Below are 16,315 nucleotides of genomic sequence, written 5' to 3' on the forward strand. Positions count from 1 at the left end.
GAGTTATGAATCAACACTGAAAAATACTCAATTGATGAGTTGATGATGGATATATGGATGAACCCTTTTTGAAAGAAGAATTCTTGATTGAAAAAATTGAGAATCTGCATGTGTGCAGTGACCATATTACAGAATGTGCTTAACTTAAAAGATATAAAAGACGTAATGACTACTTGTGACCAGCAGAGGCAACCAAATATAATGAAACAAAGACACAAGCACGCACACCTGTGGCCAAGCCTTTTTTACTCGCTCCCTCAATCACTTCCTTTTAATAGCTCACTCCAATGTAAGTACACCCACCTTATCTTTTCAGATGCTTTATCAAATGAAACATTTCATAACATGCTTATGGAATTGAATGGTCCTATTTCACCTCTCATCTCTCACTACACTACTATTCTGGTATTACAGTAAAGTGTCCTCACAGACGCATGTGGAAAGACGCATGTGGAAACACGGGAGTGTCCAATTACACTAGCCAATGTCAGCATGACAGGTCATTACAGCTCTAGCTCTGACACCACGGGCAAAGGACACTAAAAAAACTAAAATATGATTATAATAATAAGAATACGCACCAGCCACTTAAAATTCCCCATCACTCCTAGATGACGTGTTGACCAGAGTACTGAATCATTCATTCCTTCCAATTAGTGACATGACAGGCCACGGGTTTCATTAACCACACAGAGAGAAGAGGCGACAGCAAAATGCAAACGAAATTGGCAGAGAAAGGGAGGTGAGCTTACTGAATCAAATCCCATTCCAAAAGGCAGATAAATAAAGTATCTGAAGAGCGAAAGGAGAGGGGAACAGGAGGCGAGAGGAGAGAGTACACCAGCTACATGGCCATTTGATAATTGCAAAGGTTCTCACTAAATCTAGCCCAACGTCTTTAGCTTTCAAAGTCTCTGCTCTTATCAATCGACATGCATTCTGAATATTTCAAATCAGTTTTCAGTCATTTACGGTCAATGTACCCGTCTCGCATGGCTACATTGGAGGGGAACTGCAAGGGAAATAAAACCTGCCTCTGCTTATGTTATAAGCTGCAGCAGCAGGAGCTATTAGCAGGACTCTGAGGATAAAGAACCTGGCTAGCACCCTTGTTTCTGTTTCCCAGCCTTTGAGAGGTATAGCTCTGGGCAGTTAGGATTGTCACCTCTGAATACCTCACTGAGAACCCATACTTAGGGCAGGGATGTTAGGGTTGTCAGACCGGCTTTAGATGGCACAGAGTGATATGCAGCTATCCTGCTGGGCCCCTCCGGGCGTACACAGCCACACACATTGCTGTGTGCCCCCAGCATCCACTCCTGAATCCTGAGTCCGGGTCAACACTGATAAATCAGTGACCTAGCCTAAGCTCAACTCAGCCAGATTGCTACAAGACAAGGCCTCATTAGTGTGTGTGTTTGCATACATGCATGCGTGTGTGTGTGTGTGTGTGTGTGTGTTATTGGACTTATTAGTACCAGTCATTAATTAATTTAGGACCCCATCCCTGACAGGGAAACACAAGTGCAAAACAGTGCTGTAGGTCTTCTTCACCTCTCCATACCTCCTCCTTAACCATCCATTCTCATTACAGAGCTGGCTACTTTGTGATACAGCCTGGTTCGATTCCAGTCGTGATTGAGAGTCCCATAGGGCGGCGCACAATTGGCCCAGCGTTGTCCGGATTAGGGTTTGGCCGGGGTAGGCCGTCAATGTAAATAAGAATTTGTTCTTAACTGATTAAATAAATAAAATACTTGAGAGCTTTGCTTATCAGTTATAAATCTGACTGTAAGGAAGGATTAATGATATTAATCTAAAGAGATTAATAATCACTCCCCAATTTACACTCCCCCTAAAAAAAGGTATCTACAGGGCCTCCTGAGTGGCACAGTGGTCTAAGGAACTGCATCGCAGTGCTTGAGGCATCACTACAGACCCGGGTTTGATCCCAGGCTGTGTTGCAGCCGGCCACGACCGGGAGACCCATGAGGCAGCATTGGCCCAGCGTTGTCCGGGTAGGAGGAGGGTTTGCACCATCGCGCTCTAGCAACTCCTGTGGCAGGGGCGTGCATGGGCGTGCGTGCATGCTGACACGGTCGCCAGTTGTACTGTGTTTCCTCTGACACATTGGTGCGGCTGGGTTCCGGGTTAAGCGAGCAGTGTGTCAAAAAGCAGTGCGCCTTGGCAGGGTCGTGTTTCGGAGGACGCATGGCTCTCGACCTTCGCCTCTCCCGAGTCCGTACGGGAGTTGCAGTGATGGGAGACATACAGCCAATAGGTCTATCTCCATATCATTGCTACAGAGGCCTTGGTCTATATGTATAAAGTGTCTTTGAGTAGGAGAGCTGATCTAGGATCAATCCCCCTGTCCATGTAATCTTATTTATTTTGATCTAAAAGTAAAAACTTATCCTAGATCAGCACTCGTACTCTGAGATATTTGATATGGCCCCAGATGGATACTTATAGCGTTTTACTCTATTTTATTTATATTATTAACTGCATTTTTGGGAAAGAGCTTTCAAGTAAGCATTTCACTGAACTGTTTTACACCTGTTGTATCCTGTGCACGTGGCGAACAAACTTTGAAACGTAATAGGTATTGCAAAGGTGTAGTGAGTCTATGTACCTGATACTCGTTAGGCCAGAAGGTACTGACGGCCAGCTCAGCCCGGAGCCAGTCCTTCCCGGTGTAGCTGGTCACATTCCAGATGGGATTAGCCAGGGGACCTTTGTTAACCTTCACCAGGATGTTCAGTGTCCCCGGGCTGGAGCCATCTTGGGTGTACAATAAGTAGTTGAAGTCAATACAGTGGGTGTCGTTTTCCTTCATTACTGGCAGCTGGATGCGGGCCTTCTCTCCGGCATCGTGCTGGGAGGAGTCCACCATCATGTAGGAACCTGAGGGGGGATAGGAGAAAGAGAAGATGGGGCATTATAGGACATGGAGAGAAGAAGGGCCTGGAGTCAGACTCTCAACGAGCCAAGGCTTACCCACTCCACTTTAAGTGGTCCAATCCCACTGGGCACACACTGGTTGAATCAACGTTGTTTCCACGTCAATTCAATTAAGTAGAACCAATGTGGAATAGATGTTGAATTTACATCTATACCCAGTGGGATGTTTCTTAGTAGACAACTTTGAGTAAAGACCAAACAAAGAGAAATGTTTCAAAGGCCATTTAATTGATTGAATAATGTTTGATCCACTAAATGAGAACAAATAAGATTATTTTTTGAAAATGTCCATGTAGAGTTCAGTGCAGGTCACTTACCTTTGAAGGAACAAACTACACTGAACAAAAATATAAACGCAACATGTAAAGTCCTGGTCCCATGTTTCATGAGTTGTAATAAAATATCCCAGAAATGTTCCATATGCACAAAAAACATTTTTTTCTCTCTAATTTTGTGCACAAATGTGTTTAAATCCCTGTTAGTGAGCATTTGATCCTTTGTCAAGGAGGAGTATTTCTGTCTGTAAATAAAGTCCTTTTGTGGGGAAAAACTCATTCTGATTGGCTGGGCTTGGTTCCCCACTGGGTGGGCCTGGTTCCCAAGTGGGTGGATCTATGCCCTCTAAGGTCCACCCATGGCTGTGCCCCTACCCAGTCATGTGAAATCCATAGATTAAGGCCTAATGAATTAATTTCAATTGACTGATTTCCTTATGTGAACGGTAACTTAGCAAAATCTTTGAAATTGTTGCATGTTGCGTATATATTTTTGTTCAGTATATAATCAAAATCCGTTTAGCTGATATTCCCTTAAGCAAGACACCAAGGCCTCATTTCAAAACCATTCGTCACAAAAACAGTACATCTGTTCAACATTTTCAGGCCTGCCAAATCAATGAATCCAATTCAAGCTCAGTTCTAATGATTCATATTGCAACAAAACTCTGACACAACATTGTGTGTATAGCTCTAAACAAAGATACATTTGTAAGAAATCTTTTAGGAACCCATCTGGCAGTGTTTTATATGTGCTGTTTGTTTTTTTTAAATGAAGATGATTTGCTGTGAAGTGGACGATATTTTCAAGACAGTGGTCTGAATGATTTATCTGCTTTCATCTAGGTAGGGCAAATACAGAGAAAACAGGAGGGTCTTTGGAGTGATGCAGTAGTATACAATACCAGTCAAAAGTTTGGACACACTTACTCATTCAAGGGGTTTTCATTATTTTTACTATAAAATAATAGTGAAGACATCAAAACTATGAAATAACACATACGGAATCATGTAGTAACCAAAAAAGTTTGAGATTCTTCAAGGAAGCCACCCTTTGCCTTGATGACAGCTTTGCACACTCTTGGCATTCTCTCAACTAGCTTCATGAGGTAGTCACATGGAATGCATTTCAATTAACACGTGTGCCTTGTTAAAAGTTAATTTGTGGAAATTATTTCATTCTTAATGCGTTTGATCCAATCAGTTGCGTTGTGACAAGGTAGGGTTGGTATACAGATGATAGCCCTATTTGGTAAAAGACCAAGTCCATATTATGGCAAGAACAGCTCAAATAAGCAAAGAGAAACAACATCATCACTTTAAGACATTAAGGTCAGTCAATGCGGAAAATTCCAATAACTTAAGTTTCTTCAAGTGCAGTCGCAAGAACCATCAAGCAATATGATATGATGAAACTGGCTCTCATGAGGACCGCCACAGGAAAGGAAGACCCAGAGTTACTTCTGCTGCAGAGGATAAGTTCATTAGAGTTATTAGCCTCAGAAATCTGCAATTAAATGCACTTCAGATTGCAGGCCAAACAAATGCTTCACAGAGTTCAAGTAACAGACATCTCAACGTCAACTGTTCAGAGGGGACTGCGTGAATCAGGCCTTCATGGTCGAATTGCTGCAAAGAAACCACTACTATCAAACAAGAAAATTACATAACAATAACGAGGCTATATACAGTGGGTAAGATAAGATAGCAAGACTAACTACATTTTCAGATAATAGATTTTTCTAATGTTGACAGTCATTTTCATTTTAAGTTAAAGTGTACTGTTAGCTAGCTAGCTAACATTAGCTGGCTGGCTCGCTAGCTAACATTATGTGTATGATCTTATTATTCGTATCTGAGAGCCATTTGCTTTGCTAGTTATAGCCTAATGTTAGCTAGCTAACATTGAACCTGGTTGGTTAGCTACCTGCAGATTCATGCAGGGTGGTAACGTCATGAGTTGGGATTATGGTTCATTGTTTACCTAGCTACATGTCTTAACAAAAGACTCCATCCACTATGCAACTAACCATTTCAATAGAATGTCACTGCGACAACTGTTGTAGACGTAGCTGGTAAATTCGCTCTGGTTATCTACTCTGATTTCAGAGCATTCTCGTCTGAGTGTGCCAGAGCGCAGAATAACTGACGAATTTACAAAATCTCAACACCCGTTGAATATGCCCGGTGTCAGTAAACGTTGGCAAAAAAGCGTAAATTGTTGCCAGCAGCACAGTTGCAGTCACCAACGCTCTGGATAAATTAAAACAGCACAATCAGCTCTGCTAGGGCGAGTAAAATGGTCAGTGTGCTGTTCTCTCATTTGTGTCTGGAAGTAGCTAGCAAACTAGCCAAAGTTAGCCAGTTATCTTGGGTGCTTGACTGCTGATGTTGGACAGAACGCTCGGATCAACCCTTAAAGAGATGGGTGGGGCTAAAGCTTAAGAGGGTGTGAACAACGCTGAATGGGTGTAGACAAAGAAAAGCATTCCCGAATAGCTAATTGTTTAAAAGGTATACATTTCCAAACATTTCAATTGAAGACCTTTGAAATGTTTTGTGCTCAAAGGCGAGTTTTGTCATTGGGAACAATGGGAGTTTGACTGTTCAAGGTTTGTTTTTGGAAAACATACAAGAAAGCCTTCCTCCCCAAAGCTAGGCGGTCGGCCTTCCCCTCTCAACACCCCCCTCCCCCTCTCTACACCCTCCTTTACGGACTGTTCAAGGCCAGGCAGTGTGTTTCTCATCAAGGTACAAAATAAACATGAGGCCTAAAAAACGTGTCTGTTTCTCTCATGCGTTACTTCTTTATGAGAGAGCGATCAGCAAGCTGTCAGAGGAAAAACGAAAGAAACGGCAACAGAGCTACAGTCAAAAGGTGTTGGCAATTCTATTTCGCAAAACTATGATTTATTTATTTATTTCACTTTCCCACTAAAGCTCAAACAAAGGAAGTCCAAAGTTGAACAAGATCAATACTTTTTTTGTTCTGAGAGGGAAATAATTGTACAGCAATAATGAAAGTGGGAGTAATGGGAATAATTTTCTAAACAGCGTTTGAAATCAGCATTGATTCATGTAGATTGAAAACAAACAAATTCACCACCTTTCTTCTGTTTGTGCCTCCAATAAAACTTGAACATGATAGTTTGTCACCTCTGAATTACACAGTCTAGTAAATATATTTTGTCTGATTTATGACTGATACCACATTTGATTTCGGAAGAACCACTTCGGCCCCTTAGAATGGCGTTTTTTACTTGAGGCATGACATCCATGACAAACCAAGATCAAGTAATGTGTCTCAACAAAGGCGAAATCTGTTAAACCAATCAATGACATCAGGGCCAGAACCCTCCTCAGATTTATAAGCAGTGTTTCAGGATGCAGCTGGGTCCACTCTTAAACCACGGCTGAAAACACCAGAAACCAGGCCTCCACTCAACTGCTGCTTTACGACAGATTACAAACCCCCATTCTCTAAAAAGCAACAACCTGCAATTAAGATCAGTTGAGTACAGCGCTGCTCTGCCACAAAGCACTGGTTTCTCAATGGTGTCAGGGGAGGGAGTGCCACAGACTGGTGCTGCGGTGGTATTCCTCTGCAGAGCTCCAGAACATTGGATCTGATAAAGCCTTTGGCCTGGGGAACAGGGGAAGGCCTAAGGCCTCAGTCTACATCAACTCTGGACCAGATAAATTCAGCTGAAATATGAGATTCTCAAAAGGTAGAACAGCTCATTCACTTCAGGGGGGGGGTGATTAAGTTCTTGATCATAATTCAACCTCCACAAAGAATGAATTTATGTCAATTTAATTTACTTCTGAAAGTTGTTTAACTTCTCTTGGGTAGGGGGCAGCATTCGGAATATTGGATGAAAACCATGCCCAAATTAAACTGCCAGCTACTCATCCCCAGAAGATAAGATATGCATATTATTAGTAGATTTGGATAGAAAACACTCTGAAGTTTCTAAAACTGTTTGAATCATGTCTGTGAGTATAACATAACTTATTTAGCAGGCAAAACCCCGAGGACAAACCATTCAGATTAATTTTTTTGAGGTCACTCTCTTTTCAATGGGATTTCTAAGGGACCTTCTTGCAGTTCCTACCACTTCCACTGGATGTCAACAGTCTTTAGAAATTGGTTGAGGTTATTCCTTTGTGTAATGAAGAAGTACGGCCATCTTGAATCAGGGTCACTTGTTGTGTCCTGTTTTTAGAGGCACATGACCAGAAGGCTAGCTACAGTTTGTTTTAATCCTGTATTGAACACAGATCATCCCGTCTTCAATTTTATCGATTATTTACGTAAAAAAAATCGGACACTGTGGTGGGATTTACAACAAGTGTATCTTTAAAATGGTGTAAAATACTTGTATGATTGAGGAATTTAAATTATGGGATTTCTGTTGTTTTGAATTTGGCGCCCTGCAGTTTCACTGGCTGTTGACGAGGTGGGACGCTACCGTCCCACATACCCTAGTGAGGTTAAGAAGTGTGAGCCAACAGTTTATAAAATTGTGCTTTCATGCATTATGTTTGACTCAAGTAAATGAGCATACCACTCATATCCAACACCATAGACTTTTCAATATTGCGCTGCAGATCAAAAGCAGATGTTTATGCCTGGTGGTGTTTGTAGTGAAAACCCGATAGCCATTCACATCAGAGCCGCTTTGTTCGAGCTAACCGAACACAATCTCCTCTCCTCTTTATGTCAATGTATACAGTTCATCACAAGGTGTCAAAGCAGCTGGAGTGTCTCTCTCTCTCTCTAAATGTTTTCATCAAGAGTCACATTTATTTAGTTTCCAAGCTATAGCACACAATATTTTACATATAGCAGGTTTTTAAAGGATCAAAGAGGGTCTGCTTCGTGTTGAAATTTTTGCCATGGGAAAAAAAACGCAATACTGGTATCATCACAGCCCTAGAAATGGCACCACAGCTTCCAGTAAACTGTCACTTTCATACCTAAGGATTTCAGGGGGTTTAAAAAAATTCTTAGAAGTCGCCAAAGTTCCGCCACATGTCTTCAACAGGCACAACCACAGAGTTTAAAATTACAATGAAGAAAATAGGGATAAAACAGACAATAGTACTCTACCAACAAAACTACACACAAAACAACTTGTACTGCAGTTTACTACCCAATAACACCCAGTCATAAAAACAATTTCCCCAGCTAAGTGGAACCTTGTAGTGTTGGCAGACTTGGCACACTGTTTCTGTTCCAACTTCCAACTGTAAAAATCCTACTTATTTTCCATCCTTCTATCCAATTTTGCTGTTATATCAGCGTTCATGCATAGATTAGTTATGTTCTGGAAAGCTTATAAAAAACAACCCAAGAAAGACTAATGGGAAGAATATCGTTGCTAGATTTAGACAATACAACCTAAAATTGAATATAACAGGGTATAATTTTATTTCCTATTACTTAACAAGTACTCATCCAAAGGTGGAATATTAAATAAATATGTATTTTAGAGCAGAGCTTTCAACTTCACATCAATGTCAGGTATCCAGAGGATGAATGCCAGTCCACAAGATGGCTGTCACCCAAATGGCCTCAACCGCTGGCAGTACAGTCACGTGAGTTACAAAGGAAACAGAGATAAAAATATTCAGCCAATTCAAACCATGCTTCTTTTTTTAAAGGGACTCTACTCTAACAGTGCAAAAAAAGCAGGCTTCACCTCGTAATACACTGCCCTGCCTCACATTAGGGATGAGCCTGTATTGACAGGGGAGATGTAGGTCTACCCAGGAGCACCAGTACTCAGAGAGAGAGGCATGGGGTTTGACATAATGGTGCAGTCAGTGTTCTACACCCACTCAGCATCTCCAATGGGAGGCTAAATAGACCTACAGGGGCTGACACTGGCACAGGACTGAGCCAAGCCTGAGCCGAGCCTAACCGCACCAGGGCCAAGCTATAAGCACAGCTCCAAATTAATATTGATTGAGGGAGTCTCAAGCATTTGTGGTCTTCAGAGAGATAAGGAAGGAAGGTTTCTGCGTGGTAAATAGCACGTGTTATCTTCTCATGGGAACTCCCTGATGGGTTTGCTTTTCATCCTCCCTGGCTGAGAAAGTATGTTAACCTCTAATTCCTCCCAAACCCGGATCCGGGAGCACCCCCCACAGTAAAAAAGCTGACTAGCATAGCCTAGCATAGCGTCACAAGTAAATACTAGCATCTAAATATCATTAAATCACAAGTCCAAGACACCAGATGAAAGATACACATCTTGTGAATCCAGCCATCATTTCTGATTTTTAAAATGTTTAACAGGGAAGACACAATATGTAAATCTATTAGCTAACCACGTTAGCAAAAGACACCACTTTTTTTACTCCACCAGTTTTTTACTCCATCAGTAGCCATCACTAATTCGACCAAATAAAGATATAAATAGCCACTAACCAAGAAACAACTTCATAAGATGACAGTCTGATAACATATTTATTGTATAGCATATGTTTTTTTAGAAAAATGTGCATATTTCAGGTATAAATCACAGTTCTACATTGCAGCTGCAATCTGAAATAGTGCCGAAGCTGCCAGAATAATTACAGAGACCAACGTCAAATACCTAATTACTCATCTTAAAACATTTCTGAAAAATACACAGCGTACAGCAAATGAAAGCCCAACATCTTGTGAATCCAGCCAATATGTCAGATTTTTTAAGTGTTTTACAGCGAAAACACAATATAGCATTATATTAGCTTAGCACAATAGCCAGAAACACAAGCAATTTACCAGCAGCACAGGTTAGCGATCGTAACAATCCAGCAAAAGATATATAATTTTGGACTAACCTTGATATACTTCCACAGATGACAGTCCTGTAACATCATATTACACAATGCATATAGGTTTTGTTCGAAAATGTGCATATTTAGCAGCACAAATCGTGGCTATACAATGTGATCAGTAGCAAAAGTTCATGCATTCTGGCCGGCGCCATCTTGGAAAGACACATAAGTTTACGATTATTTATCGATTAGATTGACTAAAAAATACAGGTTGGACAGCAAATGAAAGATGCATTAGTTATTAATGCAACCGCTGAGTTAGATTTTTAAAATTAACGTTACTAGACATACAGTGTGCTTTACAGCCAGACTAGTGCCGCAATAACGGCGGACAAATGCGTTTACATTTTTCCACATAAATACGGAATAACATCATAAATAGTTCTTACTTTTGGACGAGCTTCCATCAGAATCTTGGGCAAGGTGTCCTTTGTCCAAAAGAATCGTTGCTTGGTTGTAAATCGTCGTCTTCAACTTCGGAATTAGCAGCTAACAATAGCTATGTGGCCAGAACATTCCCAAATCCCCAAAACGCAATACTAAGGAAATTCCGAAAATAGCAATATACTCGCATAAACTGATATAACTCGGTTTAAAATAACTTCGTTATGATGTTTCTAACACCTATATCGAATTAAATTACAGACGGATATAGCTAAGGCCGATAACTGAGAGTTTCTAAATGCCATCTTGAGGTCTTGCTTTGCGCAATGACGAGCGTCGAAAAGAGAGTGCACTTCGATCCTTGGCCTTTTATAAGCTCTGAGATCTACGTAGACACTCCATTCCACTTCTCATTGGTTACTGACATCCAGGGGAAGGCGGGGTCATGTCGACCCATAGGACACATACAGAGCTTTAAACTGATCTGAGAACAGAGCCTCGTTTTCAGACCTTCGCAGTTCCTGTCATGGATTTCGCTGCAGAAAAAGTTCTGGTTCACCCACAGACATAATTCAAACGGTTTTAGAAACTAGAGATTGTTTTCTATCCAATACTAATAATAATATGCATATTGTACGAGCAAGAATTGAGTACGAGGCAGTTTAATTTGGGAACGATAAATGTCCAAGTTGAAACAGCACCCCCTGTAGTGTCAAGAGGTTTTTAAGCTACTTTATGATAAAGCTTATTTCATTTGCGAGATCTGGTTGCTAGCTGGAAAACATAGGAGGCTGATGAAATCATGCTGGAGCTCTGTTTGCTTCGTTATGAGGGAGGGGGGGGGGGGATCCTTCAGTCAACCTCATGTCCTTTCACCTATTAATATAGAGGATCTCAGCTAGAGAACCCCTCACATTCTTCTCAGGCAACCACAATGTGGGAATATTCTAGTTAGTCACTACATAGGTCTCTCTGAAGTAATTGATTATCCAGCACATTTACAAGGGGGGTTTACAAAAAGGTGAGGATTTTTTGGCTAGCGAGATAATCATTCCACCTGCTTTAGTTTACGCTTGAAGTCATGATGAATGAAACAACGATTTTCTCTCATTATCACTGCTATAGCGAATTTTCAAACAAACCCGACAGGCCCGGCAATGGAACTAATTCCCATTGGAATGGAAGCCAACTCATGCCTCCTCTTTAGATTAAATGAACATCTGCTATAATGTTCGCTGCACCGTCTCTACCTGAGAAACTAGGTGATTAAATGTAACTGACATAGTTAAGCACCACAGAGGAACAAAGGAAAACTACTGTGTCATCCTCCAACAATGGTAGGACAAAGGTCCTCAGAGCCAGAACTATCACTGTTAGACATGTTATATGCTATTGCTTTTTCCTCATGCCATCTTTCAACACTACAGTGACAAGTGCAATGTAGTTCTGTCCCATAATAAATTCCTCAAATATCTTAACTGCGAGAGAAGTTTAACCAGATATTTCTGGTTTCCGGTCAAGTCGTGTTGTAAAATGTGCCCAGCCATCATTTTTGGGCCAGACAAAGGCATATGACAGCCTTATTGTGGAACATTGTAATGGGACACAACCTTGTTCAGACAATCTGCTGATTACCTTCTCTGTTCCCTTGCATGATTAATTACCTTCCATCTTATTAATTGGGAAATTTTGCTGAAAGTGAAATGCTTTAATTTCCTATGCACATCATTCCTGTCTGAATGCAAGTGATTACGCTGTGGAGAGGTGAATAGGCAAGGTCGCAGGGCCCATGCTCTCCACGTACTCACAACGTCGCCTTCCCTGATCTTATTTAAAAGCCTTCATTATTCCGTGTATGACAGTGTTCAAACCTAAATAGACATTTTGCTGCTGAGCACAAAGCTTTTTCTCTCTACCCGGGAAATTAAAAAAACTTTTTCATTACAATTGTGAAAGGTTGGAATTAAGACTCTATTGTGAGAAGTAACAAAGACAGAAGACCAGAAGGCCCTGAGATTAATTTCCTTCTATCTATTCATTGTTTCACATTCCTTCCTTCTCTCCAAAAGGAGCTGCTCTCTGCATTTCCCTCATTAGCTACACTTACTCTGGTCAGTTTACACATTAGCCAAACATTCTACTTCCCTTGTTGGAAGCACTAAATAGATGGCCCTGCACATTTAGCTGCAAATATGAGTCTAAAAAAACCTCTGTTGGTTTTTCTACATAGCAGGTGTTGGGAACCTGGTGTGGTGGCCTTGATCGTGTTTGCCTAATGAACAACCAATATTCATTAGGTTTGTGGACATGGTGGCAGAGTTAGTCTCACCTTGGGGCAGTTCAGATGACAAGTATGGCACTTCCTGTGCGCTGACATGGGTCCAGTCAAAGTCGTCATAGGGATCCTGCTGGTAGTCACACTGGGCTGGGCCATCGTCAAATGTACAGCCACCTGGAAGGACAAAAACATGAGTTAATTTACTTGGTTAACCCCATATTGTCGATTAATATCATTGTTTATTTTATTAATTTACAACAGCTGAGCCGAGTGGTACCTCTGAGCAGTGGTAGAAAAGGTACTCAAGTGTCATACTTGAGTATAAGTAAAGATACTTTAATAGAAAATGTCTCAAGTAAAAGAGAACGTCACCCAGTAAAATACTAGAGTAAAAGTCTAAAAGTATTTGATTTTAAATATACTTAACTATTAAAAGAACATGTCGTTTATAAAATATACTTAAGTATCAAAAGTAAAAATCATTTCAATTATTATAATAATTTTTTTACCGATAGCCAGGGGCAGACTCCAACACTCAGACATAATTTACAAACAAAGAATGTTTGTTTAGTGAGTCCGCCAGATCAGAGGCAGTAGGGATGACCAGGGATGTTCTCTTTATAAGTGCGTGAATTTGACTTTTTTCCTGTCTTGCTAAGCATTCAAAATGTAACGAGTACTTCAGGGAAAATGTATGGAGTAAAAAGTACATTATTTTCTTTCGGAATGTAGTGAAGAAAAAGTTGTCAAAAATATAAATAATAAAGTATAGATACCCCAAAAAACGACTTAAGTAGTACTTTTTTAAAAGTATTTTAACTTAAGTACTTTACAACACAGCCTCTGAGTACCAGGCAGTATAGGCCTTCTATCCCCCTTCCTACCCAGATTGAGTCTCCTCTGTTGGGCAATTCAGCATGTGCTAAGATCTGACAAGTGAGTAAGCATGAGGAGGCCAGGCCACCAGACAGCTCTGTCACACAGCTCTCTCCTTTTTGAGTTTCAGGCATAACTTGGAGCCAGTCATCTGTGAGATGGTATGCAACAACAAAGGCCCTCCTGCAGGCCCTGTCTGGAAGTCGACATGTCAGAGGCCCTGAGCCGAGCAGAGTGGAGAGACAGGCCTCTAATGACTTTGACATGGGTGCCTGATACATGTAGCCAATTCCACCTGAGGTCACTGGTGGCTTATGGGAAGAGATACTCATTCCAAGTTCTCTAGATGAATCATAGCTGGTTGCCGGAGAAGAGCGAGGAAGAATAACGCCGAACACAATCCTCTGAGTGTTCTAGCAAGCTATGAAACTGAACTGCCAGGTCTGTATTTAATGGTAAAAGTTGAACATGGGTAAGTGTAGGTTAAAATCCCAATGACCGGAAAGGTGCATATCAATGACCCGTACCTCTCTGCTCATTACCAGGAGAGAGTTCTTCACAAATGGAAAAAGGTCACCCTATCTGGGTACAACCGCTGACCTTTCAAACCTCAGTGATGGCACACAGAAACATCACCATTTGCATTTTAATTCCACGACAAAAACAGATGCTAATTAACACTGGCTAACAGAAGGTTATAGCTAAAATAAAATTATGTTCTAATTCCCACAGGAGGATGCACTGTGTTTACTAAGATATCAGAACCTCAAATGAGGTTCTCATTTGAAACTCCAGTCATCCAGAAACTCCAAACATCAAGCGGACACTCAGAATTGAAGTTAACATTGACTCATCTTTCCAAGGGTTAATTAAAGTGGGGTGGAATAAACCAAAGAGATCGACTAGGCTACATCTTAGCAATGAGAACAAATCAAAGCTAGAGTCACTTCCAGACAGGGCGTCCCTGGACATCATTTCCTGAGTAATACAGGAATTTACCATTGACAAAGAGGAAAATCACATTACAGAATTAACAACTTTATAATTTATCTGCAGATGATCGATGTCTGGAGCTCAAAAATCATTTGTAACAGTATGCAAATCAAATGAATGGCTCTTTCAGATACGCGATTCGGTTCCCGACTTTCACCAAAAAGAGCCGTTCAAATAGAGGCGTACGTTCTCAAACGACCCAGCACTATTGTTGCGCAGCTGTTCCTAAACCATGCTTGAAACTCCGGTTGTAACTGAATTTGTAAAACGATGATATTCGTGCAATTGAAGGAGTAAATAAATAAAATGGTCGCAATGGAAAACAGGGACCCCACCCCTTTTTAACAAAGGCCCAAACTACTTTAAATACATTTTCCAAAACTGCTTTCAAAGTGTTTTCCCGCGATTGCATTAAGAATGGTTCTGCATTGACTGCTTGTCAGAATACATGTTTCCCTCCCCATCATAACTTGAATGTGCCTCGAAATGAATATTTCTCTCACATAGAACACACAACAAGTCGACTAGGTAAATAGGTCAAATATTCTACTATTCTGTCTGATTTTGTTTTAATAATATTATATGCTAAAAATAGTAGCACTTGTTAGGATTTACAGTGGGGAGAACAAGTATTTGATACACTGCCGATTTTGCAGGTTTTCCTACTTACAAAGCATGTAGAGGTCTGTAATTTTTATCACAGGTACACTTCAACTGTGAGAGACGGAATCTAAAACAAAAATCCAGAAAATCACATTGTATGATTTTTAAGTAATTCATTTGCATTTTATTGCATGACATAAGTATTTGATACATCAGAAAAGCAGAACTTAATATTTGGTACAGAAACCTTTGTTTGCAATTACAGAGGTCATACGTTTCCTGTAGTTCTTGACCAGGTTTGCACACACTGCAGCAGGGATTTTGGCCCACTCCTCCATACAGACCTTCTCCAGATCCTTCAGGTTTCGGGGCTGTCGCTGGGCAATACGGACTTTCAGCTCCCTCCAAAGATTTTCTATTGGGTTCAGGTCTGGAGACTGGCTAGGCCACTCCAGGACCTTGAGATGCTTCTTACGGAGCCACTCCTTTGTTGCCCTGGCTGTGTGTTTCGGGTCGTTGTCATGCTGGAAGACCCAGCCACGACCCATCTTCAATGCTCTTACTGAGGGTAGGAGGTTGTTGGCCAAGATCTCGCGATGCATGGCCCCATCCATCCTCCCCTCAATACGGTGCAGTCGTCCTGTCCCCTTTGCAGATAGCATCCCCAAAGAATGATGTTTCCACCTCCATGCTTCACGGTTGGGATGGTGTTCTTGGGGTTGTACTCATCCTTCTTCCTCCTCCAAACACGGCGAGTGGAGTTTAGACCAAAAAGCTCTATTTTTGTCTCATCAGACCACATGACCTTCTCCCATTCCTCCTCTGGATCATCCAGATGGTCATTGGCAAACTTCAGACGGGCCTGGACATGCGCTGGCTTGAGCAGGGGGACCTTGCGTGCGCTGCAGGATTTTAATCCATGACGGCGTAGTGTGTTACTAATGGTTTTCTTTGAGACTGTGGTCCCAGCTCTCTTCAGGTCATTGACCAGGTCCTGCTGTGTAGTTCTGGGCTGATCCCTCACCTTCCTCATGATCATTGATGCCCCACGAGGTGAGATCTTGCATGGAGCCCCAGACCGAGGGTGATTGACCGTCATCTTGAACTTCTTCCA

General features: G+C 41.3%; 1 protein-coding gene across 24 annotated transcripts in view; it reads right to left on the bottom strand.

Moving 5' to 3' along the window:
* LOC139556243 (receptor-type tyrosine-protein phosphatase kappa-like) overlaps window positions 1–16,315 on the bottom strand; it is a 181,807-nt gene that overhangs the window by 121,892 nt on the left and 43,600 nt on the right. For all 24 annotated transcript variants that reach the window (XM_071369913.1, XM_071369917.1, XM_071369914.1 and 21 more), the window contains 2 exons: window positions 12,781–12,903; window positions 2,633–2,904 (listed from right to left, as the gene is read on the bottom strand). In XM_071369913.1, the coding sequence (XP_071226014.1) occupies window positions 2,633–2,904; window positions 12,781–12,903 (395 nt within the window). The remainder of the gene's footprint in view (window positions 1–2,632; window positions 2,905–12,780; window positions 12,904–16,315) is intronic.

The sequence above is a fragment of the Salvelinus alpinus genome, chromosome 27 (genome assembly GCF_045679555.1).
Source record: "Salvelinus alpinus chromosome 27, SLU_Salpinus.1, whole genome shotgun sequence".
NCBI classification, from domain to species: Eukaryota; Metazoa; Chordata; class Actinopteri; order Salmoniformes; family Salmonidae; genus Salvelinus; species Salvelinus alpinus.